Raw genomic sequence first — 19919 nt, forward strand, 5'->3', positions numbered from 1 at the left:
TATCGCACACTTATCGGGATTAATGTTACTTATGCTATAAGAAAGTGAAAGAAATCTCTTTTATTTTCATTACTACGGTAATACCCTTGAACCTGGAGTTAAGAAGACCAAGGCCCGGTCGTTATTGAAATTTCTATGAGAGAGCTCCAGCGTGTAGAGTGCACAGGGGATATGAGTTTATTCGTAGAACCGTTCTAGAACTCTCGACTAAGCCTAGGGATTTCTCTCATCCGTTTCTTTTCTCTTTTTTTTTGGTTTCTTTTTTAGGCTGAATTCTGCCAAGATAGAGTGAAGCGAGAGAGATGAACGAGTTGGAGGTTTGGCTCAAATGCAAGAGGGTCGATTTGCCATCGCCACCCTTGGTCCCTTCTCGAAAGAAAGTCTGGCAATTGAGGGGCGGTTCTTCGCTTTCTGATATTTCATCACCCGCCGCCTCATGTCTCTCCATCTATCTAACTACTCACCCACAACGAGGGGTACAACACCTCAAGAAAAACTCGAAATGACAAGACGCTTAAAAATAGACGACGAATGACACTTAGAAGTTAACTCGAAGGAAGTGTAATAGATTAGTACGAAAGACTGAACAAATGTGAAACATTAGAATAGGTGTCGATCGCCTCGACACTCTGAACTCTTTCGCGATGGAGCTGGTTATAACCTGCGATCCCGGTTCTGGAAAGGCAGTAGTAAACGTGGAAAAAATTTCTTCACTCTACGAAAATACTACCTCTGCTATCAAGTACATACGCTCCAATAACGTCGATGCTTTCCTAACAAGGGTTCTACAAAAGTACAGCACCGGCCCATACCGTACGAGGATCTGGCGCCACCGGTCGCCATACCGGTAAGTAATTATTTTCTTTTCGCTTCCTTTTTTAATCCGGGAAAGAGTTTGGTTTGGTTAAGGTCTTTTTCACCCGACCTTCTCGTGTTCACCATACCCTGTCTTGCTAATGATTTAATGTAAGACTAATTTTCGGGGTTATATTGGGGTCGTTACCTCGAACAGAAGAAACGCCATTAACGTCTAGTTCGCTTAGTTTGCCCAGTCAAGCAACCAAGTCGTTATAATCGTAATGATCCCCGTTGTGTACTGGGTTATACGCGAGGCAAAGGATATTATATATTACTTAGATATTCGCGAGACTGGAATGTTTGTTGAATTTTTACTCTGACGGAAAACCATTAAATATTGTAGTATTTTGGTTTGCTTCTCACTCGTGAGAAACGGCTTCAAATCTATCAAAGATTCATAAAGTTGAGTATCACGACTCCCTTTATGGTTCCTTTCAGCCCAAATTACTGTTGAGAACACTAGCATCGTTTATGCTGTTGATAGTACATCATCTGCACTGTATTCTTGGTACTTTTAGCGTTATTTCAATATATAATAGAATCCTGCAAGTGTCAGTATCTTTGCATCTAAAATTAATTGCCCCTTCTGTTCCATCGTGATATTTCTATGCTTGTCAGTGTCAAAGTTAAGGGGGCCCATCGTATAAATTTCACTGTCTTTTAAAACTAGCGCGAATTTATCAAAGAGTCCCCATTAAAGACTGTTTTATCGAATGACAGGCCATTCACTCGACGGAAGCAACAGATACTTTGTGTAAGAAAGAGGGGACGCTCTTACGAAGCGGGCGATGAAAAATAATTTTCTTTTGCCGCATCCCTTGCTTGTTGTAGGATATTTTAATATTGAAATTTGAATCTCAGATTTTTTATTTATCATAATGGGCATTTGTAATTCAAATTTATTAACGCATTTCGTTAAGCCATTACAACTTTTTTAGTATCGTTAAATTAAGATTACCCGTATTAAAAACAAAATCAAGACACGTGTATCTGACGAAAAATACCTCTTCGCGTGTCACGAATATAACCTAGAGGTATTTGGAGATATATACAAGGGAAAGGTTACACAATATTTCTTCCTTATTTGTTTGACGGGCCCTAATGCAGTTTTGTATATCACTTGGCCCCTTTAGCCTTTTATGACCACGCGGGGCAGCTATAGTTGGGAGAGGAGAATATGGAATGAATTTCCGTTATCGACTTCCTGTCTCTAAAAAGACAGAGTTCTTGACACTCTTTTTACGCTTCTCCCTCGCCTCTGTGTATACAACCCTCTTTCCCGCAAAAAAATACACACATCACGGGTGAATTTGATATTTTTCTTCTACTACCGTCTCCTTCTCCTGAATTCTCTCAGACTCCAAAGCCTTCCTCAACTATTTCTTTGCTGTGTAACCATTTAAAGATCATTTCTCGAAGTGTGGCTGAAATTTTGATGCCAGTTATATCATTCGCTTGATATCTAACAAAGGCTTCCCTGTATAGATCAAAGGCTTCCCTGTATAGATCAAATTTGCACGCGCCATAAGAACGATGTATCAGACCTTATGTTAATATCTTCTATGACTTTTATTAGATATTGAGGTCACGTGATGCTATTAATACGTCAAATAGTGAGCTTCGTATCTTCGAATATATCGAGAGAGACCCCAAAACCCAATTTTTGGTCAAAGCACCGCACCACAACTGATAAAAAAACAGGGGCGAAATATATCTGACACATGAAAAAGAACATTTACTTATTGCTGGCTTTGCATAAGAGAAACATTCGTTACGTGCTTAGTATGAAAGATGTCCGAAACCCCCGTGTACTGTCGTACAACAACCTTTTACCCAAAATAGAGCCTCTCTCCTACCGCTTTTATATCTTGGACTTGGGTGTTGTGTTTGTTTGGGGGTGGTGGTGGATGGTTATAACTTTCTTGACAGTGAATTACCGCCACTGTGGACATGCAGTAACAAAACGGGAACAGTTCTAAGTCACAGTAAGGTCTATTGCCAGGCTTCTTAGGCTATTTTATGCGTCGAAAGAGCGACGTATCTTTCCTAGATGGGATTAACTCGAGACGTAAACGTAACCTAAGGTCGTCTCATTCCATTTAATTGGATAATCGTGTTACATTGAGGACAATACGGTTGCACGTTTTGTATATGTCTGCTTTATTTCCGCCAAACTATAAGATACACGACCTTTAGTTAAAGTTAAATAATTATGCTTTAAGGTCGTTTTATTTTATGATATTGTTAACTTATCTCTCGTTTTGTTCTGAGATAAATGAGTTTAAAAAAATATTAAGTTACAGAAGTCTGATAAGGTGCAAGAAAAGATTCATTGCTGTATATTTTCTAAAGCAAAATTCGAAATCTGCTAATTTAGTTTCTAACTCTAAGGTATTAAGCGCATAAATTCAGTTTCAATAATTAACTCTTCTCTTGAAACTAGTCATTTGAAACGACCATGGTCATGTACATCGTAGACCTCAGCGTCACGAATAGAGGATGAGTTATCTCAAATTTCACGTTGGATTAAGGTATTATATCTTATGAGAAACTTCCGTGTAAGCGTTTTCAGATGTTCCCTGCCAAGCAGATAGGCTGATAGAAGGTTGACTTGTTTTACTTATTTCTAGCAAGATATTCCACCGTTGATAATTTCCTCTTTGACTCTCGACCCAAATTCTCTCCTGTAACGAACGATAATCCTCCGAGTACTTCCGGTCGGTCATTTGTAGTCCGACATCCTTAACGCTTATCCTTATTAGTCGCAAAGTGTATTTAGTTCGATGGACAAGCCGCCAGAGCGCGTATGGTAGCTAAAAGTTGGTCATCGCTTCCTAGTTTCTCGCTACGGCGCTCGAGTAGCAAAAAGGTTTCGAGTGGAGGCGTGGGCCATTGATCGCTTGCGGAAGGTAGTCGTCGGGAGGTTTGTAGTAAGATCTCTCTCTCTCTCTCATTCCCTGCCTCTCCTCTCTATATATTGCCAGAGAGGCTGTAAGCGGGCCGCACATTCAACCGGGACCCCAGAGTTAACTCGCAAAAAGCTAGGGGTTCTCTTTGAAAAGTAACGCGCGATAGTTTTCTATCTTCGTTTCCTTAAAACGGCGCGGACCGAGATATCCCTCCCGTTAAGGAAGAGAGAACAACTTCCTTGGACGTTTTCTCTCTTACGCTTCTGCCAGATATACCAGTGTTATCAACACGCACGGACGCTTCAATTCCGTCTCTCGTGGCGCAAAACTTTTAGCCTAAAAAGCATGCGATAAAAAATAAACCTAGTGAAAGAAACGAACTTCTTTTTTCCTAGACTCCGAGATAGATCCCCCTGAAAAACGTCCAGCAGAAAAAGAGAAGGGATTTCTCTAACCTTCTCGAAAAAAAAAATAAAAAGTTCTTTCCCAGAAGTTCGCTCCAACGCGAGAAAAAAATAATCGTTCCTTCGTTCATCTCGGAACGTGTCACTTCTTTTTCTCTCTTACATTCCTTATAGAATTTAGGAACTAGTATAAGAACACTGAAGGAATATGACGGTTTTACCACTAAAGTCGTCACAAGTCCCTAATAGAATCAAAGAGAATGTTATATCCTAAACCTAACTGATCTTCCACAAATATTCGGTCACGGTACATAGTTTGGAAATTCATTGTGTCGGTTGCTTTATCGCGAATTGGCTCCGGACGATCCTCGCTTATTGTCTGTTTGGAAAATAGACCTCATTAGAAGGGAATTAAATTCATAATTTTATAATATGAAATCTATGACGAAATGACTTCCGTTTGGCTATGAGGAAACGAATATCGGACCCCACTATGTGGAGGTGGTGGATTTATTGTGTCTGGACGGCCCTTTTTGTCGAAGGTTAGTACCGTTCAAACCTTAAATTACTTGAATTTGAATTATTTCAAACATTGAACAGATGGAGAAATTGAATTGTAAGAAGTTACCCATTATGAGACATGTTTATAACGCGATCGGATTTTGTTAGATTTTATTCACCTTCGAAAATTTTTTGCTAAATTGTTCCTTATAATCACGGATGTACGGAAAATTTACGACTTTTTAACGGGCATGCTTCACCAACTCTTTCTACGTCGTAATAAAGCTAAGCTTTTAATAAGGATATAGCCTCGTATTAAGATGAAATATAATATCTACGCAAAGGAAACGCGAAATTAATAATTTTCATCGCTCCCCACCCATCTTTCAATACATCGTTCTCTCCCCCATTCAATTTCCAAATTGGCCCCTCTGACTTTGGTTAAAAATTTACTATCGGTTTCCTAGCTCTTGATTCACCCCACGAACATTTCCAAGTGCTCACGTAAAGGCGGTAATTACTCCTAGCTTTTCGAGTATAAAAGTACCCATAACTGGGCCCTAGTTTTGCCCCCTGGAAAACCCTTGCACCGGGGGCAAACGACCTTTTCTGAGGAGTGGCGAGTGAATTTAATGAGCGAAATGCTTCAACGGTACAGGTTAAAAAAAAAGAAATCTGAAGGGATCATTAAGTTTTGGCTAGATTTACTCCATCAGGCTCAATTTCCCATTCTTTCAAGGGTGAAGTGAACAAAGCATCATTTGGTAAGAAAGGGTACCCTGTTACGTATGCGAATTTCATACGTGAATTGTTTACAATATACCAAGAATATATGTAGTAATTTTTGGAGAAAATTTATTTGTAAAAGGCATTTTCGTAAACAGCTTGCTTAGATCAAAACCCAGCACGGTCGAAAAACAAAATTAATTTTTTTCATTTTAGAGGAAAACGGTTCTAATCCTAAAATAAAGAAAATTAAATTATGTCTAATCTTAATGATTAGGTATTAAATTCGACAACTAACGATTCAAATTGTAAACACGCAATTATTAATTTTTGTCCTAAAGAAAAATGAATAATAGCTACTCTTACTTGTACAATATTCATGAAATAATTATTAGCATCCTTGATGTTGAAAGTTTACGAAGCGTTCAAATTTTTATTTATGGCTTCCCTCTCCTCCGTTCTATTATTTCAGAATAAAGAAGTGGGGTTGTAATGCCTAATACATTGGCGATTAATCAGTCCGGAAAAAAGGGTTTATGTTAGCAGAAATTTGCCAAGTCTTAGTTCTAGGAATGAAAAAAGAAAATTATGATGGGTAGGATTAAGAATAGAGATTTTCAAAGCGGCACATTCTCTCTCTTTCTCTCGCTTTCTCTCTTTCTCTCTCTCGTTAAAAGATAAAACAAATTTATCTCTCTTCGAACTAGGCCTAAACGAGGCCCATTTTAAAAGTGTGAAATGGAAAGACAGATCGATGGTATTTTTGAGTATTATCTGGTAATGAAACAGGTGCGCCGAAAAGCCAGGGCTAGAAAATATTAAGCGATCCTCAATTTGAGAAGGAAGAACCCTTCTTCTCCACATACCTTTTCATGATAGCTTTGGCCCTTGCAAATCCTTTTCTCTCTAATGAGGCAATCCTTTTTGGTTATCCCTGCTCGGAAATCTCGATCTAAAGGTAACCTTCTGCGCCCCCGTTTAGGTAGGACTAGTTAAAACGTCTGTCTTTCTCCTTCGATTTTAGCCAATTTAACGAAGGTACTTGGATCAAAGGCGAAATTCCTCTTAATACAGCAACTTTGGTTTTGCAGTAACCTAACCAGAGTTAACCGAGTGGCTCGAAACCCTTTCGTACGGCTTCATTATTAAAATGCTTATTTTAAGATAAACGAGAGTTGAAATTTTCTTCGAACTTTAACCCGGAACGCAAATCGTCCGTTAAAGGTTTTGTTTCTTCATCCGTAAACAAGATGGAGATAATGTATTTAAAGTAATAGCTTTATGTTAAACAGCTTTCCAAGTATACTTAAGAAACTATATGGGTACATACCATGAATAATTTTCAATGTCGATTAGAAATTTCTGTTCCTAGCAACTCCCCTCTATTAAGAATCCGCGTTAAAATCAAGAATTAAGTTTTAAGTTTAAAAGGTTTCCTTATAAAGTATATAGTGTAGACCGGGCGGTGATAAGTAGGCCTTTGAGAACATTAAGCGATGCTCTGGTGCGCGAGCCCTTAATAGGGTTCAGTTAGCGCCTTCCCATGACCCTTATTGATTTCCCTCGTCTCCTCGTTTACTAACTTTTCTTAATGCGAAAAGGGTGCTATGGCGAAAGCGCGTAAAGGAGTGCATCATCTAAATAGGGCTCAAGTCGCGCGTTAAAAGTTTCTAAATTGGCGCGCGGTCGGTCGCTCGGTGCCGAGTGAAGCAATACTGGTAGTAACCGAAGCCACTTCCGTAGACTCGCCTTGATCAAAGCCATCCATCTCCCGCTAGAGTGATCCCGTTTTCTTCTTCTTTTGGCACACCAACCACTACCATCTCTTATTCCATCACTGTTCCGTGAATATACAATGAACCAATCAAATCAAGTATATCACTCCCTCTCTCCGTTAGTATTGTAAAGAAGCTCCTGTAAAAAAACCATCCTTAGGATTCTGGCAGAAGTAGGTTCCCCCTACATTATGGCAAGCCTCTTTGTTATTAATATACACGTCAATTGTATAATATTGGACTTAATAGCTTAAGAATTTATCAACTTATTTGCCTTTTACGGCGAAATTTGTGTTTGGTTTGTCAGAGAGCAGTCCATGCCTAAACGTTACGCTCTCTCGATTTTTGTCGCACCGAATTGTGGGATAGACTAAAATTGCGCGAGTTAATTTATGGTAGTCTATGCGCATTATATAAAAACAAACAGTAATATTTCTATTTTATTTACTTTTGGTTCTAGAGTAACACATATTGAATTCTAGGCTACTTTTTTGTTGTTTGTGACCGTAGCTTGGGTCCTATTCCCTTGAAACGTTCTAGGGGCATTAAGCCTTTGCAATAGGCAGCCACGGTTACTTTTGTCGATTGAAATTGATAATGCATATATATATATATATATATATATATATATATATACATATAACGTCCTTTTTCATTCCGTTTGTGATTGAATTATTCATTCAGCTTTAGTTCAACTTTTACCCCTTGATGATTACAGTACGTTACGTTTATAAGAAGTCTGAGGTGGATAATATATCCATTTATATCTCTGGTGCTCTTTTTTTCAAGGGGAGTGGTGCTATTTACCGTTTTTTTTCTATCCCGATTTCTTGTCATGATTAAAATATTCTCTTCCGGCAGAAGTGGAATAGGCGAGGGATAAATCGTAAAAGGTTCTTTTTGATCCTTTTCTATCATTTTTCCTTTTTGTCAAAAAACCTGCAGGCGTTTTTAGTAAATTGCGCGGGAACTTCTGAATAACGAATAATCTCAAATCGGAAGTGGTGTGGCCCGTGGGATGAAGAGCTAAAATTCCTTTTTCAATTCCGCCTGGCTTTTTTGTGTGTATGTGTGAATTGGATATATATTCTTGGATGCCACCAGATTCTGATTTTATTTTTTAGCTTCTTTCGCCTCTCCAATTTGAGTAGGTACATAACTTCACGTTTTTGAAAATAGGATGGTTGGGGAATTTTCAAGAATTTTATTAACAGCAACAGACTTTAAGAATTCGTTCGATGACTTAACACAATGTTTATGGCGAAATACTTGAGGATCTGCTAAAAATAAAATTTTATTTTAGAAAAAATATTGTCTCGCTAATATTAGGGAATTTAGGAGAAGGCAGCAAATAGGCGCACGATGCTAATGCATTTTACCCATAGCGCCTGTAGAAATGTATTTCCCTCGGTGCATTTTTGCTAAGAGAAATGCCAACATCTAGGATGAATTTGAAAATTTCCCGAAACATTTCAGTTTTAATTAATTATCCAGAAATAATCAAATGCGCGTGACTTTTGCATATTAGGTACAGCAACTCTTCATTTTAATCAATTTTGGTTTTTATCTTTTAGTGGTTCCACTTGATCAATTGCAGTTAAGTACGCGAGTAACCATGCAGTCTTCGACGATTAACGTTTCAACCAACTTTTATTCAAGGAACCTTTAAAGTTCTTTTCATTTTCTTAGAATAGCCCTTGAACTTTTTTGGAAAAGGCCCGCGTTTTTGAATCAGAGCTTTAAGAAAATGTTTTGTTAGTTCTGTTCGAAAATGATGGCTGCCTAGGGGTTTTTTCCCGAGATCTCTTTTGTCACATTCTCTAATATTTCTCCCTATATGAATTTTAAAATTGTTTTTTGGGCAATGAAAAGAGATTCCGGTCTCTCTGTCTTATCCGAACCGAAAGAGTTACATCGAATTTCCTTAAATTTCAAAGAAATTTAAGCATTAGATCAAAGAACTTAGATCGCGGCGTTTGTAAATTGGCTTGGTAGAATATATTAAAAAGCCTCATTCGGGTTTTGCTCTTGCTGGAAAATATCTTGGCGGCCCTCCTTTGGGTTTCCGCATATTTCTGGTCTAAAGACTTTAAGTAAATATTTGAACGGCGATACCGAAAAGTCAATTTCATAAAAAGCTAGCTTTATAACAGCGCGAAGCCCGAAGCCATCATTCCCTAAACTTTTGAGGCGGTCCTGGCTCGCTCCCTCACACGACCGGCGTGTCAAAAATATAATATTGAACGAATTTTCATTCCCCTTTCTAGCTACTTTACTGCGTACGAAGCCCAAATTACTTGGCAGTAACGCGGAACCCAAAGTAAACTGACCCGAAGTTAGGCGAGTAATTTAATGCCACAGTTAACTTAAGCATTTCTCACTAAATCTTAATTTTAAGATCGTTGAGTGATAATTTTGATAGTTAGAAATGTCCTCTCTACTACAAAATATTTCGGTTATCGCGCTAATAATTTACTTGAATTCGACTTGAAAATATAGAACACAACTTACACCCCGTCGAACTGAACTATCTTCGAACTCGTTGTAAAAACGAGGTTTATAATTTCAGGTTACTCCATTTTATCGTGCCGTGGAGAACTTTTGGGATCGACTAAAGTTAGTAATAATTTGAGCGATAAGAAACGCCATTCGATTTTTACTCTGGAGGTAAACTAAACTCGCTGGGTACATAACTAATCTTTTCTTGACACTATTATAAGTTTTGTACGAGAGTGAAACTGGGATTCATCTGTCATACAGTAATTCAATCTTGCAGAGAAAATTGTATCTCCCCAATTTCACTGCACTCCATCTTATTCGCAACGTTATTTAAAGATTTAAAAGTGTAAAGAATGGGGGTTTGTTTTTGAGTGACAGGACTGTCATTGTCAGAAACTGAGACGCGTGCGATGTTCTGTCTTGTACGTTAGGATGACGTAGGTTGTAGATGCCTAGAGATGAAGAATTATCCCAAATGAAGCGAACTGTAACCTACTCGGATTTATTACTAGTATCCCTACCCATAATTATCTATTCTAGCACATTTAAATGTTCGAATTGGAGCATTTCAAACCAAGGTTTCAGCCCTCTCGATTGCGAATGAGAAACTTGAAGATAGAGCTAGGTTATCACAGAAGTGTAAAGGGTTTGAAATAAAATGCTCTCTTGCGGCGAGAAATTTCGGCATTCTTAGTAAGGAATGTTAGGCGTCCATCCAGACTGACTGGCGAAATTTTATTGAGGACAAATTCTAGCGCCTGACTTGATAAATATTCTCGTGCCTGCCGGGCGTTCCTTCCCTTTAGACACTAAGGCATCAGGCAGATTTCCGACTTCTGTTTTCAACCCTAGGGTTAAGAATAAAAGAGAGTGCGCTTGTTGGGCGTTTATTACATAAGATTCGAGAGAGAGAGAGAGAGAGAGAGAGAGAGAGAGAGAGAGAGAGAGAGAGAGAGAGAGAGAGAGAGAGAGAGAGAGAGTATATGTATATTTTGGTTCCGAGTGAGTGCCAAGCTGATTAAAGTCGCGAACAGGGAGATGCATTACAGAGAATATTCTCTATCACGCTTTCTCTATCAGCTATTCACCTCTACAATCTTCTATAATACCTATCGCGTAATTTGTCCTCGAACAATGGAATATCCCCTTAGTTCAGTGTCGGTGTCTTGGAGTATATCACGTTTCGGGATCACTGTCCCCCAAAAGAAAAGAAGCCTGAAGAAAAGTTCTCTGGATAAAAATGAGTTTCGTTCGTTCGTTCATCGGATCGACTCTATAGAAATTCTCTATGATATAATTCCCGAGATGACGCGTCTTTCTATGTCCTCGAAGACACGAATTCTTTCGTTGGTATGACAAGATCTTTGTACTATAACTAGAGCTTAGAGAAAAGGAAATGACACCGTCGAACTGAACGTCCCTGAAGAATTTTGATCCCTATATATTATTCATCCCTTTCCCGTAATTGCATTAAATTTGGAACTGATGTTTAAAAATGTTTTAAATTATTTAGAAAAGATACTGTCTAAATTTTCTAGCATGGTAAGATTTTGACGGAGGAGGATTCCAAGTTCCGTTAAGGAAAATTAATTTCTTGATTATTTATGTTCGAACATACTGTATATAATATAGACGAAAAAATTTACTTAAGTAGACAAACAAAGAAACAAAGATAGTATATTTGTCTACGGTTTTGTTTGCGAATTAAGAAATCTCAAAATCGTCTATCTTAGGAGCAGTAAAAAAAGAGTGAAACGTTTTTGACGGAAAACAGCCAGAATAAATCGCTGAGAAAGTAAGAAAACTTAATAACTTCAGAGTCTGTGCTATGACTTTTGAAAACGTTACCTCTTTTCAAAAACATCCAATAATTTTTTCTGAAATTTAATTCCACGGCTTGGTTATTTCACGGTTATGTTACATTTTTTTTCACCATTTTCCGAATCAATATCTCTCTCCGTAACAATCTGAGTTAGATTCGAGCCTGTAAAATGAATCTCGTATTTAATAATGAAAGCGGTAGAAATCAAATATGTAAATAAGTTCAAAGCTCGTTGTACTGAGAGATAAAAGACTAGAAATGAGTAACTTCTCTCATTGGTTATTCGCGGATTTTAGCGCTCTCCTAACGCGGAGATAAATAAACGACGTAACTAACCGCGAAGAAAGGAACTCGAAATATTCAAATTACTCTGAGGAGAGCGATGGCCTACCGGTGATAATTCAGCCGGTACGCGCCTCAACCTACCTCGTCTTCAACACGTTTACCTTTACCACGTGGGATGAGATAAAGGGTGGGAGGGAGTGATGGTTTGTCGTTGCTTTTGTCCCTGGGTCGTTTGTCTCTAACACCTTTTCGTCGTAAGGTTTAACGACGTAAAAATCGGAAGTGACTTTAGTACGTTCTCAATGAGGACTATAAAGGTTTATATCGTCCTAAGTGAAAGAGACTTCCTAATTCCAACAAGGTCCCCGTGTTTCTAACAAGGTTTCCCCCCGTTTTACGAGGTCGCGGAATGTTCCAACCTCCTTTCTCTAGTTTCTCCCAGTGGTAGATTTTCTTCCATTACCTTCTCCTAACACTATGGCGGCTTTACCTTTTTAGCAACAGTTATTCCACCGTACGCTTTTCCAGCTGCCGAACGTGTGATTATGTTCGTACATTTTATATAAAGCTTCTTAAGTAAAAATAATCCCATAAGTTAAATAATTTTGGTCCAAGTTGATATCAAAGAAATTTGACATTTTTACAGACTCGCGAAAGTCCACGAAGGTGGTTATAAAAGAAATTGCCATTTTTCCAACAACACACAATACATGGACGTATTTGAACCTCGCTAAAGTTTAACATAGTCACCGCTGTCATAATCGCTGGTTTTGCTTCAGAAAAAAGGTCCTTATTTTTAGGGGTGATGTGGGATTGTATTGGACGAAGCTGGTTGGCTGGCGTAACAAGGAACTAATAAAATAAACCACTAGCGCCTAGGCCTTGGTTATCCCGCTCCTTAAAAGGCGCCAGATTTACGTTTTTACTTTTTTACGTCGTATAATGCTATATACCTTTTCCCTTATTACTTTTGGGATTTCTCATAGACCGCCTTCACGTCTTTCCCTTCTTTCCGAGCCCTCTTCTACGTCAGTAATAGACTCTAATGGAAAAGTGTTTGCCTTATGTCGGGTACTAGAAGGCGAGCTGGGCGCCATAGATCGCGTTATATAACCCTGGCATCCGACACGAGACTCCACTCGTAGACAAATATATTCCATGAGGACGTTTTGACGCTCATATTTGTTTGAATGATGACTTATGGAACTGTAATTATTTTTCTCTTCATTGGAATATTTTCATTTTATCGACTTTTCTAGCATAACAAAGGCTTATTGTAAAACACATAAGAAAATTCGCAATTAGGTACTCGAAGTTGAATGTTCTTATGGTAAAATTTGTCTACTTAGAATAGAAAAAAGAAACAAAAAGGAAAATATAAATTTATATTTACAGTGTCGTATCTTTATTACGTCGAGTTTTTACGCTCTCCTGGCGTGAAACCTTCAGATAAGGTTACGTATTCTCTCTCTCTCCCTTGGGTGGATGTCTGGGTAATATACCTTGATGATATTTACACTTTAAACCCAAACTATAATAAAACGCAACCGCGAACAACGAGTATATATATCTAGCTTCTCTGTGGTCTTACATTTATTTTTTTTTTGGTTTAATTAATATTCTTTATTTTAAAGATTTGTTATAGCGTTTATAACTAATAAAAACTAAAAAGAAATCTGCGCCTTCTCTACGAGTCCCTGTAGATAAGTTTCTACCAAGGCTTTCTACGAAGCCCGTATTCAGTTCCAAATCATAGGAAGCCGAACTTATTAACAAAACAAATCGAGAAGATAATTAAACTAGTTTTAATATATATTTATGAAACCCTTCATTTTAATTCGTATTTCGGTCAATTATTAATCGTTTTTAAATCCATATTACAGGGCTATATTGACTTTAATGGAAACATATTTATTCGGGGTGAAGTTGCCTATGAAATTATTCTCTTTTGTAATGAAAATTCTCATTTACGTTTATTTGTACGGGTTTGGTTTAGTGAATTATAAAGACTCGGCCGATTCTGTACCAGATATTGAATTTTTTGTTTCGGTTCGAGAGGAACTAAAGGCAAATATATACGAAGGAACGATTCACGAGACGAGACGACACGAATGGTATCGTATTTAACTTCGACAAAGTTTTACTAAACCGCTAGAGATTTCTTTCCTTGGATTGCACAAAGCGAATCTAGAATAAGAAAATATATTTCTACCGCAAAGTCATAAATGCGGTGAATAGAAAGATATCAAGCAAAACAAGGGTTTTATGTACGAGGTGTATACATGTACAGTGGATTCAATGCCCGATTATAAGTCGAAAATGTTCTGTGACATTTTGCCTTAAGGGATGCCGTTACGAGTCATGATTAGTGTTTTACTTGTGACTCCTTAATTAAATTAGCATTGTCTTACTTACATTTAAGTGTGACCCTTGGTGCAAAATGCTATTGAACATTTTCGACTCAAAAATAATCCATAGAACCCACTGTAAAAAGGAAGCAATATAATTTTTTTTATTCAATACCCCGTAACCCTTTCCCGGATATTGTTATTCAATTTCTTGATCATGATTTGATGAATATGATAAATATAATACAATTTTACTGAATTTTTGGAGGTTTTACTTTAAGGATTTCAATCTGTTACGTTTTGAAAGGCTCTGGTAATACTCTTTTTATTTCTAAGTTTAATACAAGACTGTCAGTTCAAGAGTGACTAGCTCAGGCTCTAGCTGCCGCTTATATCAACTCTAGCCCTAGCGGCGCATTCTATTATTTTGTAACGCCAAATTTTAATAATTTAAATAATTCCCGCCAAAATCAGCAAATTTAAATAATTCCCGCCAAAATCAAGTTCCCGCCAAATCAAGAACACTTATAAAAATACCCTAAAACATCCAAAAAGAAAATACTTTTTAAAACCCAGCGTGTGGTATGCGAGCTCGGTACCAGGCCGCATGCACTTCACGCTTTTCAATGGTAAGGTCGGGGACGACCCGCTGGCCAGGTCACGCACCTGCCTTGCCATTCTTCAATATTTTTCGACCTCAATCCCTCTTTAGAATATCTCTCGACCAAGCCCTGACCTCTTAGTGCACGTGCACGTGTCTTGTCCTAAGTCAACACGTTTTTTTTTAAGTTGTATTATGCATTTGATTGGCTGAAGTCGAATTCGTTGCGAGTAAACTATTGGTGCGCCTGAAGTCACCAAAAAGGGATAAAAGCCTGGCCCACACAAAAGAAATCAGAGTTATCAACCGGACCGTTAGGCTGGAGGGTTAGACTCTCTCGCCCGGCCGAAAAACTTTAAAATTACCCGGGATAACTTAACACGGATCTACCGTGGTGCGCGACGAGAAACTTCAATAATCCATTCTCGTGGGCCCAAAAGGACTTAACTTCGCGACGCTAAATTAACCGTTCGCGAGTGCCCGAAAGTATAGGCAGTCTAACGCAAAAGACTGGACGCGCGGGAAACTAAAATAATTCATTCTCGTGGGCCCGAAAAGGACTTAACTTCGCGACGCCATTTAACCGTTCGCGAGTACCCAATACTTCTAACCGGAGAATTAATAATCGTTCGCGGGTGCGCGAAAAGAAGATCTCGTCTAAAGCCCGTCGCCACATCTCGCAACCCGCTACGCCGTTACAACGAAGGACGTAACGCAAGCCCGTCGCCATACTTCGACAGAATAGCCACCGTACCTCGCCAAACGCCACGACAAAGGGCGAACGTAAAGCCCGTCGCCACATCTCGTAAAACGCTACGACGCCACGACGAAGGACGTAACGTTAAGCCCGTCGCCACATCTCGACGAACTACTAACCGCGGACTCACCGTATCGCCGCTTCCACAACACAGTATCGTTGACCGTATTTCTTTTTATTTTATTTTGATTTATTTTCAAAAGGGTCATAGTACCCCTAAAACATTTGTTTTCAATCTCGTCATTAAACTTGCAACTACTGTTATATACTGAGAGCTGTTCTATTTATTTATCCAAATCATACCCCTAGACACCTAACGATTACTAACTTAAGAACCATCCCCCAATAGTGAAAGGATAGGTAAAACCCGGGACGGCCATACAAACTTTAAATTAGAGTAACCGGAAATTTAATTAACTAAATTAACTAATTATTTCCACGTTACAATGGGAGTCCGTCCGGGATTTGAACCCGGGACCACTCGCCGCTAGTACAGGGGCCAATAAGAAAGTTAATAACATGCCCCCAGCTCGTACTTATAGCAACGCTCCTAATAATAGTAATCGCCAGAATAATACTTATGGGAATAGCGGTCGACCAAATTCTCAGACCTACCGGCCACCACAAAATAATAGTTTTCCCCGTAGAAACAATGGTCAGTTTAATCAGGCCACTTCGCACCCTCCTAATTCACGCTCATGGGCGGAGAATACCTATTTTAACCCCAACCTCACGTGCAGTAACTGCCAGAAGGTGGGACACATTCGCCCTTATTGCCCCGAGGTGACACCGAAGTCAGTTTCGGGAAACGCAGAGGGGGACGACGAACGTCATGGGGGTCATCTTCCAACGGAAGGGCCCCAAACACAGTAAAAACCCGCAAAGATAAGCGCGGGTATTTCGCCACCTGGGAACCCTTTACTTTTGGGGAAACAAGATTTTCTCGAAATTTTTATTGGCGCCACCCGCTGCTTAGCTTTAATCGACCCTGGTTCGACACACACCCTTATCAATAGTAAATTGAAACCTCATTTAGAACAATTCTTTTATTCCCAATGAATTAATGTTTGGGAGGGAAATCCGAAATTTATCTAGCGTGGTCTCCCCTACTGATCCCACTAACTATATCTCTGACGAGGTTGAACATAATACGGCCTTCACTTTGTTCCAAAGGTACAAAAAGCCTTGGAAGTGGCGTATCAAAATGTAAAATCGGCCCAAATTCGCCAGAAAACCCATTACGATAGGAGACAGGGATTTTGAGATGGAGGAGGGAGAACTGGCGCTCAAGCGTACGCACCAGCTTTCTCAAGCTGCGGATAATTTTGCCGCAAAACTGGCGCCCAAATATGAAGGTCCCTTTAGGATAAGCAAAAAGATTAGTCCTCGGACTTATAGGTTAGAGAATGTCGATTCCAAGAAGCTACTTTTCGGTACCTATCACATCTCGCAGTTAAAACCATATGTTGAGCGAACCAATCTTCACCTTCAGATTAACGATTTAGAAACGTCCCCTGCTGCCCCAGATATGGGTCAGAATGATGAGGCGGACGAGGTACCAATCCCATACGGAGGAAGGACACTCCGCCCCAGAAATACCCTCACGGGAAGGGTCATTGATCCACAGTAATTTTTTGTTGTGTCACGGCGTTATTAATGCAGTGACATCTAAATTTGTTAGGGAGGAGCAAGGTGCACCCATGCCTGTTTTTCTGTTGAGACATTTTGATTTTTCTTTTATTATTTTTTATTACGTAATTTAGTTTGCCCTTCGGTATTCTATTCAGGCCTGTTGTTTCTTTTCATGTATATAGTGTTATTACCATTGCTTAACCTTTTTTTTTTTGACATGTCATTCCCCAGTATTACTCAAGTTTACTTGATGACCTTGTACAGTTTTTTTTTTATATTTGTAAGTTTGACATGTTCGCGAATCTCAGTTTTGTTTACAAGTGTTAAATTCTTATGTTTAAGTTTTAGTTAGTTGTAATTTTTTTAGTTGTTGAGGGTTTGGTCGCCCGAGGACGTTCGACGTTAAGTCCGGGGGAGTTGTAACGCCAAATTTTAATAATTTAAATAATTCCCGCCAAAATCAGCAAATTTAAATAATTCCCGCCAAAATCAAGTTCCCGCCAAATCAAGAACACTTATAAAAATACCCTAAAACATCCAAAAAGAAAATACTTTTTAAAACCCAGCGTGTGGTATGCGAGCTCGGTACCAGGCCGCATGCACTTCACGCTTTTCAATGGTAAGGTCGGGGACGACCCGCTGGCCAGGTCACGCACCTGCCTTGCCATTCTTCAATATTTTTCGACCTCAATCCCTCTTTAGAATATCTCTCGACCAAGCCCTGACCTCTTAGTGCACGTGCACGTGTCTTGTCCTAAGTCAACACGTTTTTTTTTAAGTTGTATTAAGCATTTGATTGGCTGAAGTCGAATTCGTTGCGAGTAAACTATTGGTGCGCCTGAAGTCACCAAAAAGGGATAAAAGCCTGGCCCACACAAAAGAAATCAGAGTTATCAACCGGACCGTTAGGCTGGAGGGTTAGACTCTCTCGCCCGGCCGAAAAACTTTAAAATTACCCGGGATAACTTAACACGGATCTACCGTGGTGCGCGACGAGAAACTTCAATAATCCATTCTCGTGGGCCCAAAAGGACTTAACTTCGCGACGCTAAATTAACCGTTCGCGAGTGCCCGAAAGTATAGGCAGTCTAACGCAAAAGACTGGACGCGCGGGAAACTAAAATAATTCATTCTCGTGGGCCCGAAAAGGACTTAACTTCGCGACGCCATTTAACCGTTCGCGAGTACCCAATACTTCTAACCGGAGAATTAATAATCGTTCGCGGGTGCGCGAAAAGAAGATCTCGTCTAAAGCCCGTCGCCACATCTCGCAACCCGCTACGCCGTTACAACGAAGGACGTAACGCAAGCCCGTCGCCATACTTCGACAGAATAGCCACCGTACCTCGCCAAACGCCACGACAAAGGGCGAACGTAAAGCCCGTCGCCACATCTCGTAAAACGCTACGACGCCACGACGAAGGACGTAACGTTAAGCCCGTCGCCACATCTCGACGAACTACTAACCGCGGACTCACCGTATCGCCGCTTCCACAACACAGTATCGTTGACCGTATTTCTTTTTATTTTATTTTGATTTATTTTCAAAAGGGTCATAGTACCCCTAAAACATTTGTTTTCAATCTCGTCATTAAACTTGCAACTACTGTTATATACTGAGAGCTGTTCTATTTATTTATCCAAATCATACCCCTAGACACCTAACGATTACTAACTTAAGAACCATCCCCCAATAGTGAAAGGATAGGTAAAACCCGGGACGGCCATACAAACTTTAAATTAGAGTAACCGGAAATTTAATTAACTAAATTAACTAATTATTTCCACGTTACAATTTCCGGTTATGATCATGTGGTTTCTAGCATGTGACTTCCAGTAATACATAACACAATCCTTCTTCTATCAACGTCCAGCCGAAACCGCTTAACCTTGCGGCGTTGCGGCGTCTCTATTAAGCAGTAGTACTCAACAAGTTCTAAGACTTTCCCAATACTTATTGGAAATTGGAGTGTAGAAATTTGTGTTCAAATTGCTAATGTTGAATTATGATGGTTAACTACTTTCTTTTGACTTAAATTTGCCACTATTTTGGCCGCCAGTAAAGTGAGAAAAACAACATTCGTACAGCACATTTTGAGCTTTACTCGTGCTAAGTCGATTAATTGCTTGTAATAAAATGAGCAATTACTAATGCCAATTTGTATGTAATACATGGAATTAATTTCGAAAGCTTTTCCTCTGGAGATATTTGCAATATATTTCTAATATATATGTATATATCTATGTATGATACCAAATATTTTATCCATCTTAGACTTCTCGTCTCTCTACAGCCAAGCGAACCACCGTTGTATTATAGATAAAAATCGAGAGGCGTCGATCGGATTTCTCGGTACCCAATAATTGAGCACAATCCGGGCATAGACGAGTATTTGAGCCACTTGGGGTTTCGTATATAGGTAGGGTATACCGTTTCGCTTCTAGAAAAGTGCTCCAGGATTCCTCCATTCCTAATATAGGAATCGGGAGGAAAAAGACCCCAGGGTGTGCGATGAGAAAGATATGGTGTAGGGGGTTCAGGAGAAATTTCTACGAAACTGTACATGTACGTTGGGTTTTCTTTTCTCCGTCGCTTGGGTTATGCCTGTTACCGCTAAATCGAAACGGAGAAGAAAGATCGAGATTGAGCTAGGAATAAGGGCAGTGCCAACATAATATTGCTTCAATCCCGCTATAGTATGACCATGACCGCTTTTATTCCACGCTATATATACTTTGTACAGGGTGTGATACTCATCAATATCTACCCATAACTTTCATTACTTCAACAAAACCTTGGGG

At 39.3% G+C, this 19919-nt stretch overlaps 2 protein-coding genes across 2 annotated transcripts in view; both read left to right on the forward strand.

Annotated features, from left to right (window-relative positions):
* Positions 1–323: 323 nt before the first annotated feature.
* The window catches only part of LOC149661441 (uncharacterized), a 237789-nt gene continuing 218193 nt past the window's right edge, over positions 324–19919 (forward strand). The window contains exon 1 of the transcript XR_016368912.1: positions 324–847. The gene's annotated coding sequence lies outside the window, so the exon portion shown is untranslated. The remainder of the gene's footprint in view (positions 848–19919) is intronic.
* The window catches only part of LOC149661442 (uncharacterized), a 41478-nt gene continuing 25363 nt past the window's right edge, over positions 3805–19919 (forward strand). Inside the window, exon 1 of the mRNA XM_089843866.1 lies at positions 3805–4713. Within this exon, the coding sequence (XP_089699992.1) occupies positions 4638–4713 (76 nt within the window). The 5' untranslated portion in view covers positions 3805–4637. The remainder of the gene's footprint in view (positions 4714–19919) is intronic.

This window comes from Phalangium opilio, unplaced genomic scaffold (assembly GCF_054372755.1).
Source record: "Phalangium opilio isolate 3A_F unplaced genomic scaffold, DU_Popi_V2 ptg000070l_1, whole genome shotgun sequence".
NCBI classification, from domain to species: Eukaryota; Metazoa; Arthropoda; class Arachnida; order Opiliones; family Phalangiidae; genus Phalangium; species Phalangium opilio.